The sequence below is a fragment of the Salmo salar genome, chromosome 15 (genome assembly GCF_965601325.2).
Source record: "Salmo salar chromosome 15, fSalSal1, whole genome shotgun sequence".
In the NCBI taxonomy this organism is placed as follows: Eukaryota; Metazoa; Chordata; class Actinopteri; order Salmoniformes; family Salmonidae; genus Salmo; species Salmo salar.
Window position 1 is genome coordinate 78,327,700 of NC_138305.1, and position 20,850 is coordinate 78,348,549.

General features: G+C 40.5%; 1 protein-coding gene across 2 annotated transcripts in view; it reads right to left on the bottom strand.

Moving 5' to 3' along the window:
* Positions 1-20,850, bottom strand: part of LOC100380856 (TOX high mobility group box family member 2) — a 138,669-nt gene that overhangs the window by 64,440 nt on the left and 53,379 nt on the right. The window contains exon 2 of one of the 2 annotated variants that reach the window (XM_014146042.3): positions 5,741-5,836. The exons of the other annotated variant lie outside the window; for it this stretch is intronic. Within the exon in view, the coding sequence (XP_014001517.1) occupies positions 5,741-5,836 (96 nt within the window). The remainder of the gene's footprint in view (positions 1-5,740; positions 5,837-20,850) is intronic. 2 annotated transcript variants of the gene reach the window in all.

Here is a 20,850-nt window from a genome sequence, read left to right on the forward strand (position 1 = left end):
GACGGGGAGAGAAAGAGACAGGGAGAGAGAGAGACGGGGAGGGAGAGAGAGAGAGAGAGAAACGGGGAAAGCAAGACGGGGAACGAGAGAGACGGGGAGGGAGAGACGGGAGAGAGACAGATGGGGAGAGAGAGACTGGGAGAGAGAGAAACGGGCTGACAGAGAGAGATGGTGAGAGAGACAGAGACGGAGAGAGAGAGAGAGAGACGGGGAGAGAGAGAGATGGGGAGAAAGAGAAATGGGGAGAGAGAGCGAAACGGGGAGAGAGCGAGAGAGAGATGGGGAGAAAGAGATGGAGCGAACTGGGAAAGAGAGCGAGAGAGAGATTGGGAAAGAGAGAGAGAAGGGGAGAGAGAGAGGTAGTCAGAACTAGGTCAGGCCTTGCCATCATCGATGAGCGTGGAGCTTCAAAAATAATGAACTCACGAGGTGGAAGTAATGTTAACTAGCTTATACATGTAATATTTACAGTGGTAATGGTAGAACACAATGTTGCTGTCTTTTCATCTTGGCTTGCGCGATTGTTCAATGTTATATTATTTCCTCTTGAATATCAACACAACTATCCCATAGACCTGGCTTAAAACTTTATTTAGAATCCTTACAAATACTTTTTCGGGGTTTGTTTGAGCTCGCCTGGCGTAATGGAACCAATAGAGTAGTTGCAAAAGTGCTAACCTTTGGTACTCCAGTCAGGCTAAACTAAACGCTCAAAGCATTTGAAGATTTCAAATAGTATTTGAACCCAGGTCTGCTATCCCACCATTACACTAAAGAATCCATTCCTCTTGGTGGGCTAGCCAAGCGTGAAACACAAACACCTTGCATAGCCCTACATTACACAACTTCACATTTTACCTTGCAGCGTAGGCCTACTGCTGAATGGCAGTAAGAAAACAAATAGGCTGATCGGTCAGACCACTCAACTGGGTTGTATTTGAGGCACCAATCAGAAAAAGGACTGAAGAACTGAAGGCGTTATGGCGACAAGTTGAATGAAGTACAGTGTTACTGAAATCTCAATCACAGGCAAGGTGGTCTCGGAACCATTAACATTGGTGGCTACAATGTGTCGCAGTTTACCATGGTAGAAGGAAAATATTTTGACAGTGATTTATTTTTTTGTCAATTTATATAAGACAATCTATAAAGAGCGAGTGTATGATACTTTTGACTTTAAAAGCTTTTGCCAGTACAGTACACTAACTCTCTAAAAATAATTCTCTCACCGAGCGGAAATAACAAGCACCGCTCAGCCATTCTGTGAAGAACGGGGTGCGGTGGAGGGACTCATGCAATATGCATGTCGGTTTGAGCACCCTACTCCTCCATCTTCCTCTTCTCCCTTTCTTTTTCTGTGCAATTAACTGAAGGTCCTCGCCAGCTTCAACCTGAAACAATTCCTGAAACAATGTGTGACTGAATTTTGAGAGGGCCCAACCTGTCACAAAGAAAAGAAAGAAAGAAGAGAAATAAATAAATAAAAATGTTTTATTGCACACACACGAACACACACACACACACACACACACACACACACACACACATACACACACCCACACAGCCGTAAGCCCATAAAGAGAGCAGCCCGTGGCCATGGCGACACACGCTCTGTTGTCGTTAGATAAGGGGAAACAGGGCCTCTTCCTGGGTCTGACTGCTTGATCCTAACTACACAGACAGAGCTGCACCAGCACTGCTAGGTCAAATCCACCAACAGTGCCTCAAATCCACCTTTTGTTTTCTCCTCTCTACCACACAATTCATTTGCACATGCAAATATTTATTTCTATACCTAGTACACAGATCTATATTACAGATACATTACATGACCAAAAGTATGTGGAAACCTGTTCATCCAACATCTCATTCCAAAACCATGGTCATTAATATGGAGTTGGTCCCTCATTTGCTGCTATAACAGCCTCCACTCTTCTGTGAAGGCTTTCCACTAAATGTTGGAACATTCAGCCACAAGAGCGTTAGTGAGGTCGGGCACTGATGTTGGGATATTAGGCCTGGCTCGCAGTCGGTGTTCCCATTCATCCCAAAGGTGTTCGATGGGGTTGAGGTCAGGGCTCTGTGCAGGCTAGTCAAGTTCCTCCACACTGATCTCAACAAACCATTTCTGTATGAACCTAGCTTTGTGCACGGGGGCATTGTCATTCTGAAACAGGAAAGGGCCTTCCCCAAACTGTTGCCACAAAGTTGGAAGAGCATAATCGTCTAGAATGTCATTTTATGCTGAGGGGCCTAGCCTGAACCATGAAGAACAGCCCCAGACCATTATTCCTCCTTCACCAAACTTTACAGTTGGCACTATACATTCGGGCAGGTAGCGCTCTCCTGGCATCCACCAAACCCAAATTCATCCGTCGGACTGCCAGATGGTGAAGCGTGATTCATCACTCCAGAGAACGCATTTCCACTGCTCGAGAGTCCAATGGCGGGGAGCTTTACACCACTCCAGCCAACGCTTGGCATTGCGCATGGTGATCTTAGGCTTGTGTGCGGCTGCTCAGCCATGGAAACCCATTTCATGAAGCTCCCAACGAATAGTTGCTGACGTTGCTTCCACAGGCCGTTTGGAACTCGGTAGTGAGTGTTGCAACCGAAGACAGATGATTTTTACGTGCTACACGCTTCAGTACTCGGCAGTCCCGTTCTGTGAACTTGTGTGGCCTACCACTTCGCGGCTGAGACGTTGTTGCCCATAGAAGTTTCCACTTCACAATAACAGCACTTACAGTCGATCGGGGTAGCTCTAGTAGGGCAGATATTTGACGAACTGACTTGTTGAAAAGGTGGCATCCTATGACTGTGCCACGTTGAAAGTCACTGAGCTCTTCTGTAAGGCCATTCTCCTGCCAATGTTTGTCTATGGAAATTGCATGGCCGTGTGCTCGATTATATACACCTGTCAGCAACAGGTGTGGCTGAAATAGCCGAATCCACTAATTTGAATGGGTGTGCAATACTTTTTTATATAGTGTATATAAAGTGTTTATATAGTCTATAATTAGCACTCAACACGAGTTAGTAGGGCGAGTATCAAACTGTGTGGCATTATACCTGAATCCCACTACAATTTCAATGAAAAACTCTGTTTTAGCAAACCTTAGGGTCAAACTACTACCAGTAAGCAAGGTTGGCCTAATGCTCCAACAAACTGACTTGAAGACAACAATATTGAACTCTATGACAATAAATACAGAGACTCAAAGAGAAAATATTCTGTTGGTAGCATTATTTGGTCGACACATCAATGTAGTGCTAACGCATAAAATAATGTTTTCATTCTAAAATAAGGATAATTTAAAGAGCAAAAGAAGGATGACAAACTATGGAGGCATGTTTTCACTGCAAATATGTAAAAAGAAAATGGCTGACAGCTGAGATGGTTGTCATCCATCCACTTGCTGTTGCAGTCGAACCAACACAACACAGCCGAGGTTGAACAATAGAGAGATTGAAAGAGAGATTGAAGAGAAAGGCGCTATGGAATGGGGTTGGGTGGGGTGGCGCTAAATAAGGTCTTGTTTTCACTGTGAGCGCGTACAATAGGATAAAAATCTCCCATTCAAGCAATGCTCACAGGTCAATAGTTGAAAGAAAGATGGAATCAGTTTTTAGAGATGTTTTTCTCTTTTTGCCCGATTTGATTTGGCCACTGTGACCATTTTCAACTCCAAGCTTTTCAACTCACTTCCATTATAACAAATAATAATTTCACAATACTGGCGGATAGAGTTTGGAGTTAAAAGAATAGTAGAGAAAAATATGTTCAAAACACAAGGACTAGACAAGATTGAAGCATAAAGAGTATCTAATTCAAAACTACTGCCATAGTATAACAAAAGGCCTCACCAGCCCACAATAGGGGATATGAAATGTAAAATAGCTGTATAATAAATACTGTTTATATGCAGTGAGTCTTCTTGGTCTATGTTTGCAAGTCTTTTATGTGTGTGAGGGTGCATGCATCTGTGTGTGCTTCTTCATGAGCTTGAGTGTCTGTTGCTTTGACAGTGTGAACAAGGATGTGTGTATACATGAGAGAAAGTGAACATGCGAGTAAAAGAGCCCTTATAAAACGTCCCCTGGAAAAATGTGTTTCACCCAATCTGTCTTTACCCATCCAGCCACTATGGCCTCTGACAGCCCACCTATTAACCTGTGTCGGGGGAAACACTTAGAATTAATGAGAAAAATATAACTAGCCTGCCACTTTAGTCTTAGCATGAACAGGGGATAAGAGGACTTCCTTAGGATCAACTGTGTTAGCTCATAATCTGTAGTGTGGGCTAACCTGTGACCTATCAGAAACCTAAACATGAGCATGCATAAGGTAACAAGTGAAGAGGTAGATAAACACTGAACACAGACACTGAACACCACACGCAAGCACACACACACACACACACACACACACACACACACACACACACACACACACACACACACACACACACACACACACACACACACACACACACACACACACACACACACACACACACACACACACAAACAAACAATTGGTATATCTACTGCACCCATCCACAGACACACATTCAAATGTAACAGTAAGGTGCAGCCATGGAGGGGGAAGGGGATGGTGTGAGTGTGAGTGTGAGCGGGTGTCTGCCATTTCTTTGTTTGTGTGTGTGTATGTGTGTGCGCACGTGTGTGTGCACGTTTGTGTGCGTGTGTACACGTGTGTGTGTGTGTGTGTGTGCGCGTGTGTGTCTATGAGGTTTCTCTGGCGAGGTAGAGGATGTACAGCAGAACCCACTTTTAACTGAATCTGGCAAACAGCGATGGGGAGATGAAGGGCAGAGCGAATGTCACATTACCCCAGCTCTTTGCCTCTGCTCGCCGCAACATCAGATAACGGCAGTGGGGGGGAAACGTTAGTTTTTCTCTAGCATATAATTGGTTATCTGAATGCGATCTACTGCTCTCGTGCCTCCCTGCACCATATGAACGTATGAAAGAGAAAAGGAATAAAAATAAGAGAGGAAAAAAAGCGCAGCTGAAGTTTTGACTGTTCTGGCAGTGACAAAAAGAAATCATTACCAGCAAGGGAAACGTATCAGTCTATTTACATCTCAGGCTTCTTTTCTCCCTGCACGGTTCGGTGTGAAAAGAACAGAGAACAACCACGGGGGGAAACATAAGTTACAATGGTTACATTGACTACCAGAGTGTTTGGAGTCTCGATGAGTACGGAGCAGTGTGTGTGTGCTTTAAATATGATTTCCATATTTACTATCAATCGGAACCCTCTAGAATATAAATAATTGGAGCACAAGAACAATATAAACATACTCTCACTGCAACTTCCAGTGAGATGTACTACAAAAATTACCCGGCCGTATAAAACGTCACAAAGATCCTTTGAGAAATCCCTACATGTGTTTATGACCATGATATCCTATTAAATGTATAATAGACAATATAAGTAGAACATACAAAAGCATATTAGCTAACCTGCTACTTGTTCTCTATGCTAAATAAATAAATGGTGTGTGTACCTGCCCTGCATACAAGTGCTTCTGGGTTTGCTTGTTGGCATGCTGGAGGACCACTAATGTGCTAACTCTAGAGTCTAGGGAGTGTTAATTCATGGATCACAACCTTCTGAACCTACAAGGGGCTCAGTACCAACCCCTGGGGAACACCCTCTGGGGCTTTAGCATAGAGGTAGGAGGTTAGGGGGGCCTTAGCCATATCTCACCCCAGCAGTGGGCAGTCTTTTCCCAGCTGGGTTGGAGCCTGGGGGTGGGGTACCGTGGAGGAGGTGAACACCTCTTCCACCCGCACCGTACCGGGCCTGTGGTGAGAGAGACAAGAGGTAGAGAGAGAACAGAAGGAGGGGGAGGAAAGGAGAGGGAAGCCCTTTAGATCGGCGTTACAAGCAGGGCATTTTCAAAAGGAATATATCAAGCCCCAAAATATTTTTCCCCCTCTCACCCTTCCCTCCCCACGCATGCCGGGGGAGCCGAGGGGTAATGACATGGGTCTCAAACAGTGGTTCCATACAGTGCCACGCTGCACGGGAAGAATAGAGCTTAATGAGCTGACATCCTCCGCCACCTCCTTACCGCCCTCTTCCCGGTGCCCCCCCCCCAATTCCCAAAAGAGTATTGGGTTGAACACTGACACAGAGCCAAGGCTTTGGAGACTAGGGAAGAGCCATGGAGCTCCCAGGCCTCATAGTAGTGGCTGTCTGACCAAACTAGAGCAGTCTATAAGGGGCTAGGATGAATGATGGGAAAGAGGGATCACTTTGAACTGTAACTAGAGAGGATACATAATCAAACGTACGTACACAAACACACACATACAACCGAACACACACACAAAAACTCACACATGAGAACAAACACCTCACTCACAGGCACAAACACACACACACACACACACACACACACACACACACACACACACACACACACACACACACACACACACACACACACACACACACACACACACACACACACACACAAAAACACACATGAGAACACACACTACACACTCACAGACACACACATAGGCCTACAATCACACACACACAACCACCACACATGCACAGACCAACACGTTTCATAATGTATGCACACCTCTGAGTACCACACTTACGCACATCTACCAACACAACACTGCTTGACTGAGAAGCAGCTTGGAACACAGTTTGGGAAGCCGAGGCATACATACCGAAACCCGGGCCTCAAAATGTGGTGTGGCTGTGGCCTATCACCTTAAAGGACACTGCAAAAATAACCAATCGAGGCATTGACAGCTCCGCCATTTCTCATTTGTCACATGGTTTGTGGGTGAATAAAATGTTAAATAAAGTCTCAGCGGCCTTTTATGTTGCATCACCCGGAAACTGAAGATGCCACCCCCACATCGGTACTGCTGAGACTCAATGCAAAAGTACTGTGGTGATACAAAGAGAGAGAGAGAGAATGCGAGAGACAAGAAAAAAAACACGAGGCAGAGAGAGGTGAAACCTTCATTAAACTCATATGGGTTCGCAAACGGTTAAGAAATTAGCCTGGTGTTAGCTAATGTAAACAAACTCCATTTGCGAGATCCTTCCTGAGGTAAAAATGAAAGAAGAAAAAAAGACGCTGATTCACTCAGCGTTGGCAGAGGGTAGATGTGTTTGTTTGCCAGTGAGGCTTCCCCTAGGAGAGCTGGCGCGTGTGAGCCCTGGCAACTCATCTACCGGCCTGTCGCCTGCCTGGCTCAATGAGGAGCTCCATTACCCCCTATTGGGAGAACAAGTGGATCAACCCAAGTGGGGCCCAAAATGGAAATCATTTTTGAGAAACTCTTCAAATACAATTTCTTTGAACCTTTGAAGAAGGTTTTACTTGCAATGTTTGTATGATACGGTTACTTCTCATTATTTGAATGCACTTATTGTAGGTCTCTACGAACAAGAGAGTCTCCTTTATAACTAAAATATAAATGTTCAAAATAATGGGTGTAGTTAGAAATATAGAAGGCACAGGAGATAAAGGATATACCAAGCTATCCTCTGTACTAGACAAAGACGAGACAGAGGGCAACATCACATTTTATCAATTTGAAACAACATGGAGCTGATTGGGTTGTTTTAAAGGCCAATAGTGAATCTTTCTAGTGAGTAATTTGTCGGAGGGCTGTACATTTTTCATAATCCTAACTGGAAAGCCCTAGGAACACAAACTTTATCAAATAATAAGAGGCTAATTTCACCTTGGTGATACACTTTCCAAGCCGCTCAATTATTTACAGTTAATGAATATTGCCTCACGTTACATTTCTTTCAAAGTATCAAAGATCCCACTGAGACAGTAAATCATCGCTGTAAAATACTTCACTAGACTGGTTCAATTATACCCGGTTTAGCAAATATGACTAACACGAGCAGATGTTCGCTTCCATCTCATCTCTTTTCCATACCAGGCGACATATTGATGCTGGCCTTCTAGGCAGAGTTCCTCTGTCCAGTGTCTGTGTTCTTCTGCCCATCTTAATATTTTATTTTTATTGGCCAGTCTGAGATTTGGCTTTTTCTTTGCAACTTTGCCTAGAAGGCCAGCATCCCGGAGTCGCCTCTTCACTGTTCACGTTGAGACTGGTGTTTTGCGGGTACTATTTAATGAAGCTGCCAGTTGAGGACTTGTGAGGTGTCTGTTTCTCAAACAAGACACACGAATGTTCATGTCCCCTTGGTCAGTTGTGCACCGGGGCCTCCCACTCTTTTTATTCTTGTTAGAGCCAGTTTGCGCTGTTCTGTGAAGGGAGTAGTACACAGCGTTGTATGAGATCTTCAGTTTCTGGGCAATTTCTCGCATGGAATAGCCTTCATTTCTCAGAACAAGTATATACTGAAAAGTTTCAGAAGAAAGTTCTTTGTTTCTAGCCATTTTGAGCCTGTAATCGAACCCACAAATGCTGATGCTTCAGATACTCAACTAGTATATAGAAAGCCAGTTTTATTGCTTCTTTAATCAGTACAACAGTTTTCAGCTGTGCTAACATAATGGCAAAAGGGTTTTCTAATGATCAATTAGCCTTTTAAAATGATAAACTTGGATTAGCTAACACAACGTGGCATTGGAACACAGGAGTGATGGATGCTGATAATGGGCCTCATTACGCCTATGTAGATATTCCATTAAAAATCAGCCGTTTCCAGCTACAATAGTAATTTACAACATTAACAATGTCTAACCTGTATTTCTGATCAATTTGATGTTACTTTAATGGACAAAAAAGGTGCTTTCCTTTCAAAAACAAGGACATTTCTAAGTGACCCCAAACCTTTGAAAGGTAGTGTATATATATCACTGAGTTAATAAAGCTGCATACAAACATGGTCTCTTTTTTGTTTTCTAAGTAAGGCAGCTCCAAAATGCAGGTGTTTTAGCCCAGGCCAGTGCTTCTGTGGTGGTGGGGCAAGCCAGCAGAAAATACGGAGCGTTGCGCCATGATTGGCTCAGTGTTCTGTCACTCATGGGGAAACTACGTCATCGCGAAGTCTAAGGTGAGACCTCGAGAATTCGAGCCCTTTGGGTATTGACATAGAGATACATTAGAAGTGCCCATCCAAGAAGGCTCAAGGTCATTGGCCACAGATAAAATTACGTCAAATCATGTTATATGTACAGTAGCTTCGATTGAACTGATCATGTGAACATCATACATTCAAAATCTTAGCTAGCAGTCAGCATCATGAATCAAGTCGACAATCTACTGGCAAATCCTTTTCAATCCTTGTCATATGAAGAGAAATAATGAAGAGAAATTACAGATAAAACGTATCGGTGCACATCGGCCATTGGACATAAACTTTACACAAGAAGTTGGGAATCGCAAATTCATCAATGCGTGGTTTGGAAGGAAGTGAGCACAACAAGGTGAGTCCAAAAATGTATTGTATGCTGTAAATGATGTAATATGCCAGGGAGATATGTAGTATACTGTAGCTAAGAAAGTAATACTAAGTGTATGTGGTGAAGTAAGCTAATAATTTGGTCCCTTTTTCCCTCTTTCGCCTACTGTTCTGACTTGGTGGTGCACGTGCACCTGTAGCCTATAGCCTGTTTTAGAGAAATGTAATCATTGAATATTGTCTGCTTATGGCCCGTTATATGGCCCGTTATTTATCCTACGGGTTTAACTTGGTGTACAGGGAGAATACTGTAAGAACGGCCCATGTTCTGAATTCGGTCGCTGTACATTTCAAAAGTGCTGAACTAATAGTTATATTGGCAACGTCCATCCTAGCTCGCTCATTAATGTCTTAATCGAAATTACAGATTGCCTCTTATCCGCTCGTCATTCCTTTATGCCATAGTTTGCACATTTACATGTTTTTTTATTTATTTAACATTTATTTAACTAGGCAAGTCAGTTAAGAACAAATTCTTATTTACAATGACAGTCTACCAGGGAACAGTAGGTGCATCAATACCAGTATACCACTGAGTAGGTTAACTGCCTTGTTCAGGGGCAGAACAACAGATGTTTACCTTGTCAGCTCTGGGATTCAATCCAGCAACCTTTTGGTTACTGGCCCAATGCTCTAACCACTAGGCTACCTACCGCCCAATGGTGGTTTCAAATGTGGTTTCAATTGTCAGTAGAAACCACATTTATTTAAACAAGTCAGCCATATCAGCTATGTTTTTTTAAAAGGCAGTACCGTTTCGCTGCCAGACAAGGCTCCGCTGATAGCCAGGTATAGCAGTGGTAAGGTGTTGGTACTGCTGATGGGACTCTGCTGTTGTGACAGCTTTATGTAGACCCTAACAGTTTGTGGGCACCGTTATAGTGCAATTAACGTATTGTTTAGTGTTGTGGCTTTGCTGGCATGCATCATTTGTTTTTGCCCCACCATGATTTACATGCCTAAATCGCCGCTGTTCCTGTCACTCAAACTCTAATTCAAATGTTACATCCTGTGCAGTGGCCAATTCAATTACATTTTCAACTCATGAGTTGAATGGGAGTCAATTCCAAAATTCTGAATTAAGCACAACCATGGCATATATACAATGTGAAATCATTTCAAATACTTTATCTGTGCTTGATTGAGATAGCGTGGCTTATGTGACCAACAGAACAATCCCAATGACCATAACAACTTCAATTAGAGAGGAATCCAGCCCCTCGTGGACCAATGAAGTGAATGACAATGTAATGTCTTACAGTACCTTTTCTTACAGCTACCTTTCTTTGGGGACCCTGCTGCTCTCTTCACTGAAGTTTTTGTAACATGTTTGCAATGTGCAAAACCTCATAATAATGAGTGACAAAGTTATGTCAGTAGGACTGGGCGGTATACCAGTATTGATGCACGGACCGGTTTGAGTTTTTACTTTACTTTCTATAACAGTATTTGAATGTTTGGTTTGTTAAATGTGATGTGCCGTGTGTAACATACATTTTTATAGTTTACTAAGGTACTTGACTCATCTCTCTCCATGCCACTTTCCACACAGACCTAGCCTCACTCAAGGAGCACATTTGTTGTTCCTCAACCACGAGACACTTGCGTTCAGTCTGCATGGTCAATGCAGCACATGCAACAATATTGATGACAAGATGCTGTTTTTACTTTGTTTCTTAAACCTGTTTGGGATAGGGGGCAGTATTTTCACGGCTGGATAAAAAACGTACCCGATTTAATCTGGTTACTACTCCTGCCCAGAAACTAGAATATGCATATAATTAGTAGATTTGGATAGAAAACACTCTAACGTTTTTAAAACTGTTTGAATGGTGTCTGTGAGTATAACAGAACTCATATGGCAGGTCAAAACCTGAGAAGATTCCATACAGGAAGTGCACCTCTGACAATTTGTTCTCCTTCTAGGGCATCTCTATCAAAAATACAGCATCTCTGCTTTAACGTGACATTTTCTAAGGCTTCCATTGGCTCTCAGAAGGCGCCAGAAAGTGGAATGACGTCTCTGCAGTCTCTGGGCGAAAAACAGCAGGAGTTTTTGTGAGTGGTCAGGCAGGGAACAATGACACTGGAGTGCGCGTCCACGAGATGACTCCATGTTTTTCTTTCAGTCTATGAATGAATATAACGTCGCCCGGTTGGAATATTATTGCTATTTTACGAGAAAAATAGCATAAAAATTGATTTTAAACAGCGTTTGACATGCTTGGAAGTACGGTAATAGAATATTTTGAATTTTTTTGTCACGAAATGCGCCAGCGCGTCACCCTTCGGATAGTGACCTCAATGCACGAACAAAACGGAGCTATTTCAATATAACTATGGATTATTTCGAACCAAAACAACATTTGTTGTTGAAGTAGAAGTCCTGGGAGTGCATTCTGACGAAGAACAGCAAAGGTAATCCAATTTTTCTTATAGTAATTCTGATTTTAGTGAGCACCAAACTTGGTGGGTGTCAAATTAGCTAGCCTGTGATGGCCGAGCTATCTACTCAGAATATTGCAAAATGTGCTTTCGCCGAAAAGCTATTTTAAAATCTGACACCGCGATTGCATAAAGGAGTTCTGTATCTATAATTCTTAAAATAATTGTTATGTTTTTTGTAAACGTTTATCGTGAGTAATTTAGTCAATTCACCGGAAGTTTGCGGTGGGTATGCTAGTTCTGAACATCACATGCTAATGTAAAAAGCTGTTTTTTGATATAAATATGAACTTGATTGAACAAAACATGCATGTATTGTATAACATAATGTCCTAGGAGTGTCATCTGATGAAGATCATCAAAGGTTAGTGCTGCATTTAGCTGTGGTTTTGGTTTTTGTGACATATATGCTTGCTTTGAAAATGGCTGTGTGATTATTTTTGGCAGGGTACTCTCCTGACATAATCTAATGTTTTGCTTTCGCTGTAAAGCCTTTTTGAAATCGGACAATGTGGTTAGATCAATGAGAGTCTTGTCTTTAAAATGGTGTAAAATAGTCATATGTTTAAGAAATTGAAGTTATAGCATTTTTAAGGTATTTGTATTTCGCGCCACGCTCTACCATTGGATATTGGTGAGGCGTTCCGCTAGCGGAACGTCTGTCCCTAACAGGTTAATATAAGTCCACTAGCATTCTATAATTACACTATTATTTTGTGTTTCTTACATCTATAAAAAGCTAGTTTGTATTTTCTTAGTAAGTTGGGTCTAAATCTTGTTAGCCGCTAATTGCTAGCTAGCTAATAAATGTACTGAGTCAGAGCAAATGTAATTAGCTATACAGCCTGATAATACCAGTGATGGTGTAGACGTAAATCAGCATATTGTTTGTGCAACAGTATCTTTTAAATCGAAGAGGAATACGCAAAGCAAGAATATGTTCTTCTTCATCTTCTTCTGTGGGTTTTATGGCGGACTACAAAACAAAAAGGTGTATTGCCGCCACCAACTGGACGGGTTGAGAAAACAAGGAAAAAATAAATCCATACGTGATAGGGAAAACTAACTTAATCCACCCAAATAAAGATAGTACATTGACAAAACAAAACAAAACTCCCACTTCTTCCTTCTTTTAGACCTCCATATCTCCCTTTCAGGCTCTAAGGCCTGAGAGAGTGGTACGGCTTTTGACAATACTCCATGCAACTCATCCACCGAGAAATCTTTCAGTCCCAGGAACCACTCCGCCGCATCCACAATGATATCGACCTCAATCCCTTTCACCCTTGTCGGGCATTCCAAGGCATGGCTTAATGGTTCCCACCACAATTGCAACATGTCACATTTTCAGCACTTTTAAAATACATGACATAGCCTGGTTCCTCTCTAGGTTTCTTCCTAGGTTTTGGCTTTTCTAGGGAGTTTTTCCTAGCCACCGTGCTTCTACACCTGCATTGCTTGCTGTTTGGGGTTTTAGGCTGGGTTTCTGTATAGCATTTTGTGGCATCAGCTGATGTTAGAAGGGCTTTATAAATACATTTGATTTGATGACATGATCTTTCGACAACATGGACATCTCGGCTTCTCCCTTCTGCAAACACCTGAAACATGTCCAAAAACTTTACAGTGATCCTGTTGTATTGGTCTTGGGATAAATGCTTAGACTCTGTAGTTTATATAGCCCAACTGCACTTGAGTAGGGAGAGACTCCATATCAAAAAACAAAAGAACTGATAGACTCTTCACTTTTTATCATTCACAACCCGATTCATCCGACGTGCATCAACCAGTCCAGGAATATTTTTCATCTCTTCAACATCGACTTCCTACGAGACGCCAGATATTACCCCCTTGATGGGTGCCCTGTTCCAAAGAGATACACATGACACGTCTAACTTCTCAAATCAGATGAGACGCAACACACGTTCCTTCTGATCCTCAGAACTACAAAAAATCTAAGCAAGCCGCCTCTCGTGATCCTTACAGCCTTCACTTTTCCCAGCACTCTTTCCACCAGTTTGGATATCTCAAATGGATTCTTCAAGATTGGTAATCCAATCAGCTGCTCCTCATTAATAAACCGTACTCCTTCGAGATATGAAGGTCATTCTCAGCACTATACACTACTTTGCTCCATTTTCCATTCTTTTGGACAATATTCCAATGCTCCTTGATTCTACCGCCATTCGATTCACAATCCACATCAGTGTCCGCTTCCACCATCTTAGATGCATGAAATTGTCGATGATCAAACAGCGATTGATAAAAATACTCAGCCTTCTTATACGCTACCACAGCTGCAAGCTGATGCAAGAATATGTTATCTACATGAAGTAGCTAAGAGAAAACATTCAATGAAGCCAAAGATTATAGGGTAGCTGTTTAGTCCCCTTGCTTTTTCAATCTTTACTAACGACATGCCACTGGCTTTGAGTAAGGCCAGTGTGTCTATGTATGCGGATGACTCAACACTATACACGACAGCTACTACAGCGACTGAAATGACTGCAACACTTAACAAAGAGCTGCAGTTAGTTTCAGAATGGATAGCAAGGAATATGTTAGTCCTAAATATTTACAAAACTAAAAAGCATTGTATTTGGGACAAATCATTCACTAAACTCTTAACCTCAACTACATCTCGTAATGAATAATGTGGAAATTGAGCAAGTTGAGGTGACTAAACTGCTTGGAGTAACCCTGGATTGTAAACGGTCATGGTCAAAACATATTGATACAACAGTACCTAAGATGGGGAGAAGTCTGTCCATAATAAAGCGCTTCTCTGCCTTCAACACTGGCAGGTCCTACAGGCCCTGGTTTTGTCGCACCGAGACTACTGTTCAGTAGTGTGGTCAGATGCCACAAAGAGGGACTTGGGAAAATTGCAGTTGGCTCAGAACAGGGCAGAACGGCTGGCCCTAAAAAGTACACGGAGAGCTAACATTAATGACGTGCATGTCAATCACTCACTGCTCAAAGTGGAAGAGAGATTGACTTCTTCATTACCTGTTTTTGTAAGAGGTGCTGAATAGCTGAATGTACCGAGCTGTCTGTTTAAAATACTAGCACACAGCTCAGACAACCATGCATACCCCACAAGACATGCCACCAGAGGTCTCTTCACATTCCCCAAGTCCAGAACAGACTATGGGAGGTGTACAGTACTACATAAAACCATGACTACATGGAACTCTATTCCACATCAGGTAACCGATGCAAGCCATAGAATCAGATTTAAAAAGCAGGTAAAACTACAGATAAAAAATTTAAGATAAACATTTTTGCTAAAATAATTATTATATTATTGATTGATTGACTACGACTTTTCAAAGCACCCAGTATTGCTATCTGCAGCGTTAGTTCTAGGTAAATGTTGCAATTCTTCAGCCATTCCTGGACCTGTGACCAAAAACGAGCTACATATGGACAGTACCAAAATAAATGATCTAATGACTCTGCCTCCTCACAGCAAAGTCTGCAGAGCTGGGAAGATTGTATCCCCCATATATATATATATATGAAGCACTTTTGAATTATAGTGTTAAGTTCCATGAAATGCAACCTTGATCAATTGACTAGTTTGTTTTAATGGCTGGGTGCGCGTGGCAGTAATGCTGGGTGCGCGTGAAGAGACTCGTTAACACGATCCTGTTATTATATAAGTGTTCTTTTAGAGGATTCAGGGCTCACTTTATAACCCTATTGAAAACCCAACCATAATATTGGTTTCATATTATATTATTATATTATATTCATATTCATATTATATATATATTCTATTGGTTGCAAGAATTTTGTATAATAATTTAAATAGAAAAATTCGAAGTTTTGAATCCGGTGTTGCTCTTCCCAACTATTTTGCCATTTATTTGGCACAGTGGTCAATTTTTGGGTCCTTAAATTAAATTGCTATATGTTTTTATATATCACAATTTTCTTTAATGCAGGGCCGACAGACAAGTTCATTACTTTTTCCCCCTTCTACTTGCCTCTTCCATTTTTGTGGTAATGCTGCAATTAGTCGGTTGTAATTTTGGGTAGAGCAGACATTTCCATGTCTGTGTTAGCTGCATGTGTGACATAACTCCACCAATCCTATTTATGATATAATTTACAAAAATTATACCTTTTTTAAACATTTCATTGAAAAATACGTTTTTTTTATCAATTAGTATATTTGAGTTTAACCACAATATTTGTTGTATTATTTGTTCTGTCTTTTCAGGTGGATTAAACTGAAATTGCAACAAACTTTCTAAGGCTTTCTAAAATGATTATATTTTGGAGATGATTTAGTTTTCAAACAACCGAAGGCTTGTTTAAAAAATAATTATATTTTGGAGATGATTTTGTTTTCAAACAACCGAAAGTGAGCAGTTGTAATCTGAATGAAGGGGAAAAGTCCGAACATGGGGTGAGACATTCCTACCAATTTACTAGAGAACCATTTCGGATGTAAGTGTAACTTTTGTATGACTGATGCCTTTAGTGAGAGGTCTAATGCTTTAATATTTAATTATTTCTGCCCTCCGAATTCATATTCGTCATATAAATAGGCCCTTTCAATTTTAGCTGGCTGCCATTCCAAATAAAATAGAATATTTTTTGTTCATATAATTTAAAAAGCAGGTAACTAGCTGTAGGCAAAACCATAAGCAAATAGGTCAACTGTGATATGACTAAAGAGTTAATCAGGGTGATTTTTCCACAAATAGACAGGTATTTTCCTTTCCATGGTAGCAAGATCTTATCTATTTTTGCTAACTTTCTATAAAAATGTATTGGAGTGAGATCATTTCTTTCTTTCGGGATTTGTATATAGAGTATGTCCACATCCCCATCAGACCCTTTTATTGGTAAGCTACACAGTATTGTAAAAGTACATTTATTTTGTGATCCAATACGTAATATAGTACACATAATAATTTGGTTTAATTCCAGAGAGGTTAGCAAAAGTATCTAGATCCTCTATGAAGCTGTGGAGGGATTCTAATTGTGGTTTTAAAAGGAAACATGAATCATCAGCGTACAATGACACCTTTGTTTTTAAGCCACGGATTTCTAATCCCTTAGTATTATTCTTGGATCTAATTTTAACAGCTAACATTTCGATGGCAATAATAAATAGATATGCCGATAGTGGACAACCTTGTTTTACTCCTCTTGACAGTTTAAAACTTTCTGAGATGTAGCCATTATTTACTATTTTACACCTAGGGGTACTATACATAACTTTAACCCATTTTATAAGAGATTCTCCAAAATTGAAATATTCTAGGCATTTATATATAAACCCCAGTCGTACTTTATCAAAAGCCTTTTCAAAATCAGCTATGAAAACCAGGCCTGGTGTCCCCAATATTTCATAGTATTCTATTGTTTCCAATACTTGTCTTATATTATCTCCAAATGTATCGTCCCTGTAAAAAATAAAAAAAAACTGTCCGATTAGGCTGAATAATATCTGACAATACCTTTTTAATTCTATGCACCAAGCATTTAGCTAGAATCTTTGCATCACAACACTGAAGTGTAAGACGCCTCCAATTTATTAAATGGACTGGATCTTTATATATACGGGGGGAAAAAATTATGAAATGAATTGAAATGTATGCATTCACTACTGTAAGTCGCTCTGAATAAGAGTGTCTGCTAAAATGACTAAAATGAAAATGTAAAATGTATACCACTTGGATCATGTTTCAGTAATAATGAAATCAGACCTTCTTGTTGGGTGTCCGATAATCTACCATTTATATAGGAGTGGTTAAAACATGCTAATAATGGTCCACAGAGTATATCAAAAAAAGTTTGGTATACTTCCACTGGTATGCCATCCAGCCCTGGAGTTATCCCAGCCATAAAGGCTTTAACTGCATCAAGAAGTTCCTCCTCTGTAATTTGGCCTTCACATGAGTCCTTCTGTACAGATGTTAATTTTACATTATTAATATGAAAAAATCCATACAATTAGCTTCGGTTAGTGGCGATGGAGGAGACTGAAACGAAAACATATTTTTTAAAGTACTTTACTTCCTTTTTCAAAGTATCATTCAGTGAATCATGCATGACACACTGGATCTTTCTTGAAAAAGTTCCTCCATTTCTTTTTGTTTTTCCTCCTCTAACTTATTCGGTGCCTCTATGGTACAGTTTTTATTTCTATCTAACTGTACTGTTAGTCCTTCAATTTCTTTTGTAAATATGGACTCTTGATCTAAATTTCTTTTGTTTTATAGATGAGTACTGAATTGCATGGCCTCTAAAGGCACATGTAAAAAGTGTCCCATACAACAAGGGGATCTGCTGTACCTATTTTATGTCGGAAAAAGTCAGTTATAAATTCTTCTGTCCTAGTTATAAACAAGTTATCATCCAGTAGGCTTTGATTAAATTTCCAATATCCTCGCCCACGTGGAAATTCTGTAAGAGTAATATATATGCCAATTATGTGATGATCCGACCGCATTCTGTCCCCTATCAATTTTTTAAAAACCTTTTGTGCCAGAATGACATAAGAAAGTAATCAAGACGACTAGCTTGATTAAGTCTCCGCCATGTATATCTCACTAGGTCAGGCTATTTAAGCTTCCATATACCGTTGAAGTCGGAAGTTTACATACACCTTAGCCAAATACATTTAAACTCAGTTTATCACAATTCCTGACATTTAATCCTAGTAAAAATGCAGTCTTAGGTCAGTTAGGATAACCACTTCATTTTAAGAATGTGAAACGTCAGAATAATAGTAGAGAGAATGATTTATTTCAGCCTTTATTTCTTTCATCACATTTCCTGTGGGTCAGAAGTTTACATACACTCAATTAGTATTTGGTAGCATTGCCTTTAAATTGTTTAACTTGGGTCAAACGTTTCAGGTAGCCTTCTGCAAGCTTGCCCAATAAGTTGGGTGAATTTTGGCCCATTCTACCTGATAGAGCTGGTGTAACTGAGTCAGGTTTGTAGGCCTCCTTGCTCGCACACGCTTTTTCAGTTCTGCCCACAAATTTTCTATAGGATTGAGGTTAGAGTTTTGTGATGGCCACTCCAATACTTCGACTTTGTTGTCCTTAAAGCCATTTTGCCACAACTTTGGAAGTATGCTTGGGGTCATTGTCCATTTGGAAGACCCATTTGCGACCAAGCTTTAACTTCCTGACTGATGTCTTGAGTTGCTTCAATATATCCACATAATTTTCCTTCCTCATGATGCCATCTATTTTGTGAAGTGCACCAGTCCCACCTGCAGCAAAGCACCCCCACAACATGATTCTGCCACCCCCGTGCTTCACGGTTGGGATGGTGTTCTTCGGCTTGCAAGCATCCCCCTTTTTCCTCCAAACATAATGATGGTCATTATGGCCAAACAGTTCTATTTTTGTTTCATCAGACCAGAGGACATTTCTCCAAAAACTACGATCTTTGTCCCCATGTGCAGTTGCAAACTGTAGTCTGGCTTTTTATGGCGGTTTTGGAGCAGTGGCATCTTCCTTGCTGAGCGGCCTTTCAGGTTATGTCGATATAGGACTTTTACTGTGGATATAGATACTTTTGTACCTGTTTCCCCCATCATCTTCACAAGGTCCTTTGTGTTGTTCTGGGATTGATTTGCTCTTTTTACACCAAAGTATGGTCATCTCTAGGAGACAGAACGCGTCTCCTTCCTGAGGGTATGACGGCTGCATGGTCCCATGGTGTTTATACTTGCGCACTATTGTTTGTACAGATGAACGTGGTACCTTCAGGCATTTTGAAATTGCTCCCAAGGATGAACCAGACTTGTGGAGGTTTACCATTTTTTTATGAGGTCTTGGCTGATTTCTTTTGATTTTCCCATGATGTCAAGCAAAGAGGCACTGAGTTTGAAGGTAGGCCTTGAAATACATCCACAGGTACATCATTTTCTGGAATTTTCCCAGCTGTTTAAAGGTACAGTCAACTTAGTGTATGTAAACTTCTGACCCACTATTAAAATCCCCCAACATAATAATAGAGTATAGTGTTGCTTGTAGAGTTGATCAATTCTTATATATATTTTCAAAGAAGTTTGGATCATCATTATTTGGACCGCATAGGTTAATAATCCATATCTATATATTGTCCAATTACCTATTTAAAATAATCCATCTAACTTGATGATCTCGTTGGACAATTTGCACATTTGGATCAAAGTTACTGTTAATTAATATCATCACACGTTTTGAATTTCTTTGCCCGTGGGAGAAATATATTACGCCTCTTCCAGTCCATTTTCCACAAATCTTAATCTAAAATTGTTGAATGAGTTTCCTGTAAACAATAGATATTATATTCCTTCTCTTTTAGCCAGGTAAACACTGATCGCCTTTTCTTATTATCTGCTAAGCCATTTCAATTATAACTGGCTATACTTATTTCACCACTTACCTTAATGAGACACAAGTTTCAATTCTATTTATCAAAATATATGTTTGTAAACGTACCATTAAAAAGTAACATGATGATTGAGTGTCTATATAGCTGTACCATGATATTTGCATTGCTACTAAGTAAACCTCCAATTGGTCCCCACTATTCCACCCGCTAAAAGCCCTCCTCATCCCGAATTGGGTTGTCCCACTCCCAACCCCCCGGATCCCATAGCCCCAGAGAGACCAGGACCCATCCTTCGAAAAGAGCACACAGTGCCACCCACAGAACAGAAGCAGATCTACCGCCAAATGCATTTCCATCGACCTCACCTTGATTTGAATTATATATAGCCATTAAATATATATATATATATATATATTTTTTTTTTAATTTAAATTTTATTTATTTATTTATATTTGTAGTAATGTAGGCAATTTATGCAAAGGATTTTTACCTCTCACCAGTCTCGCCATTACTAAAATGACACTATGGCAAGCAATTATTGTATAAGCAAACAATTATTGTGAATCATCCTATATTGTCCCTAACATATT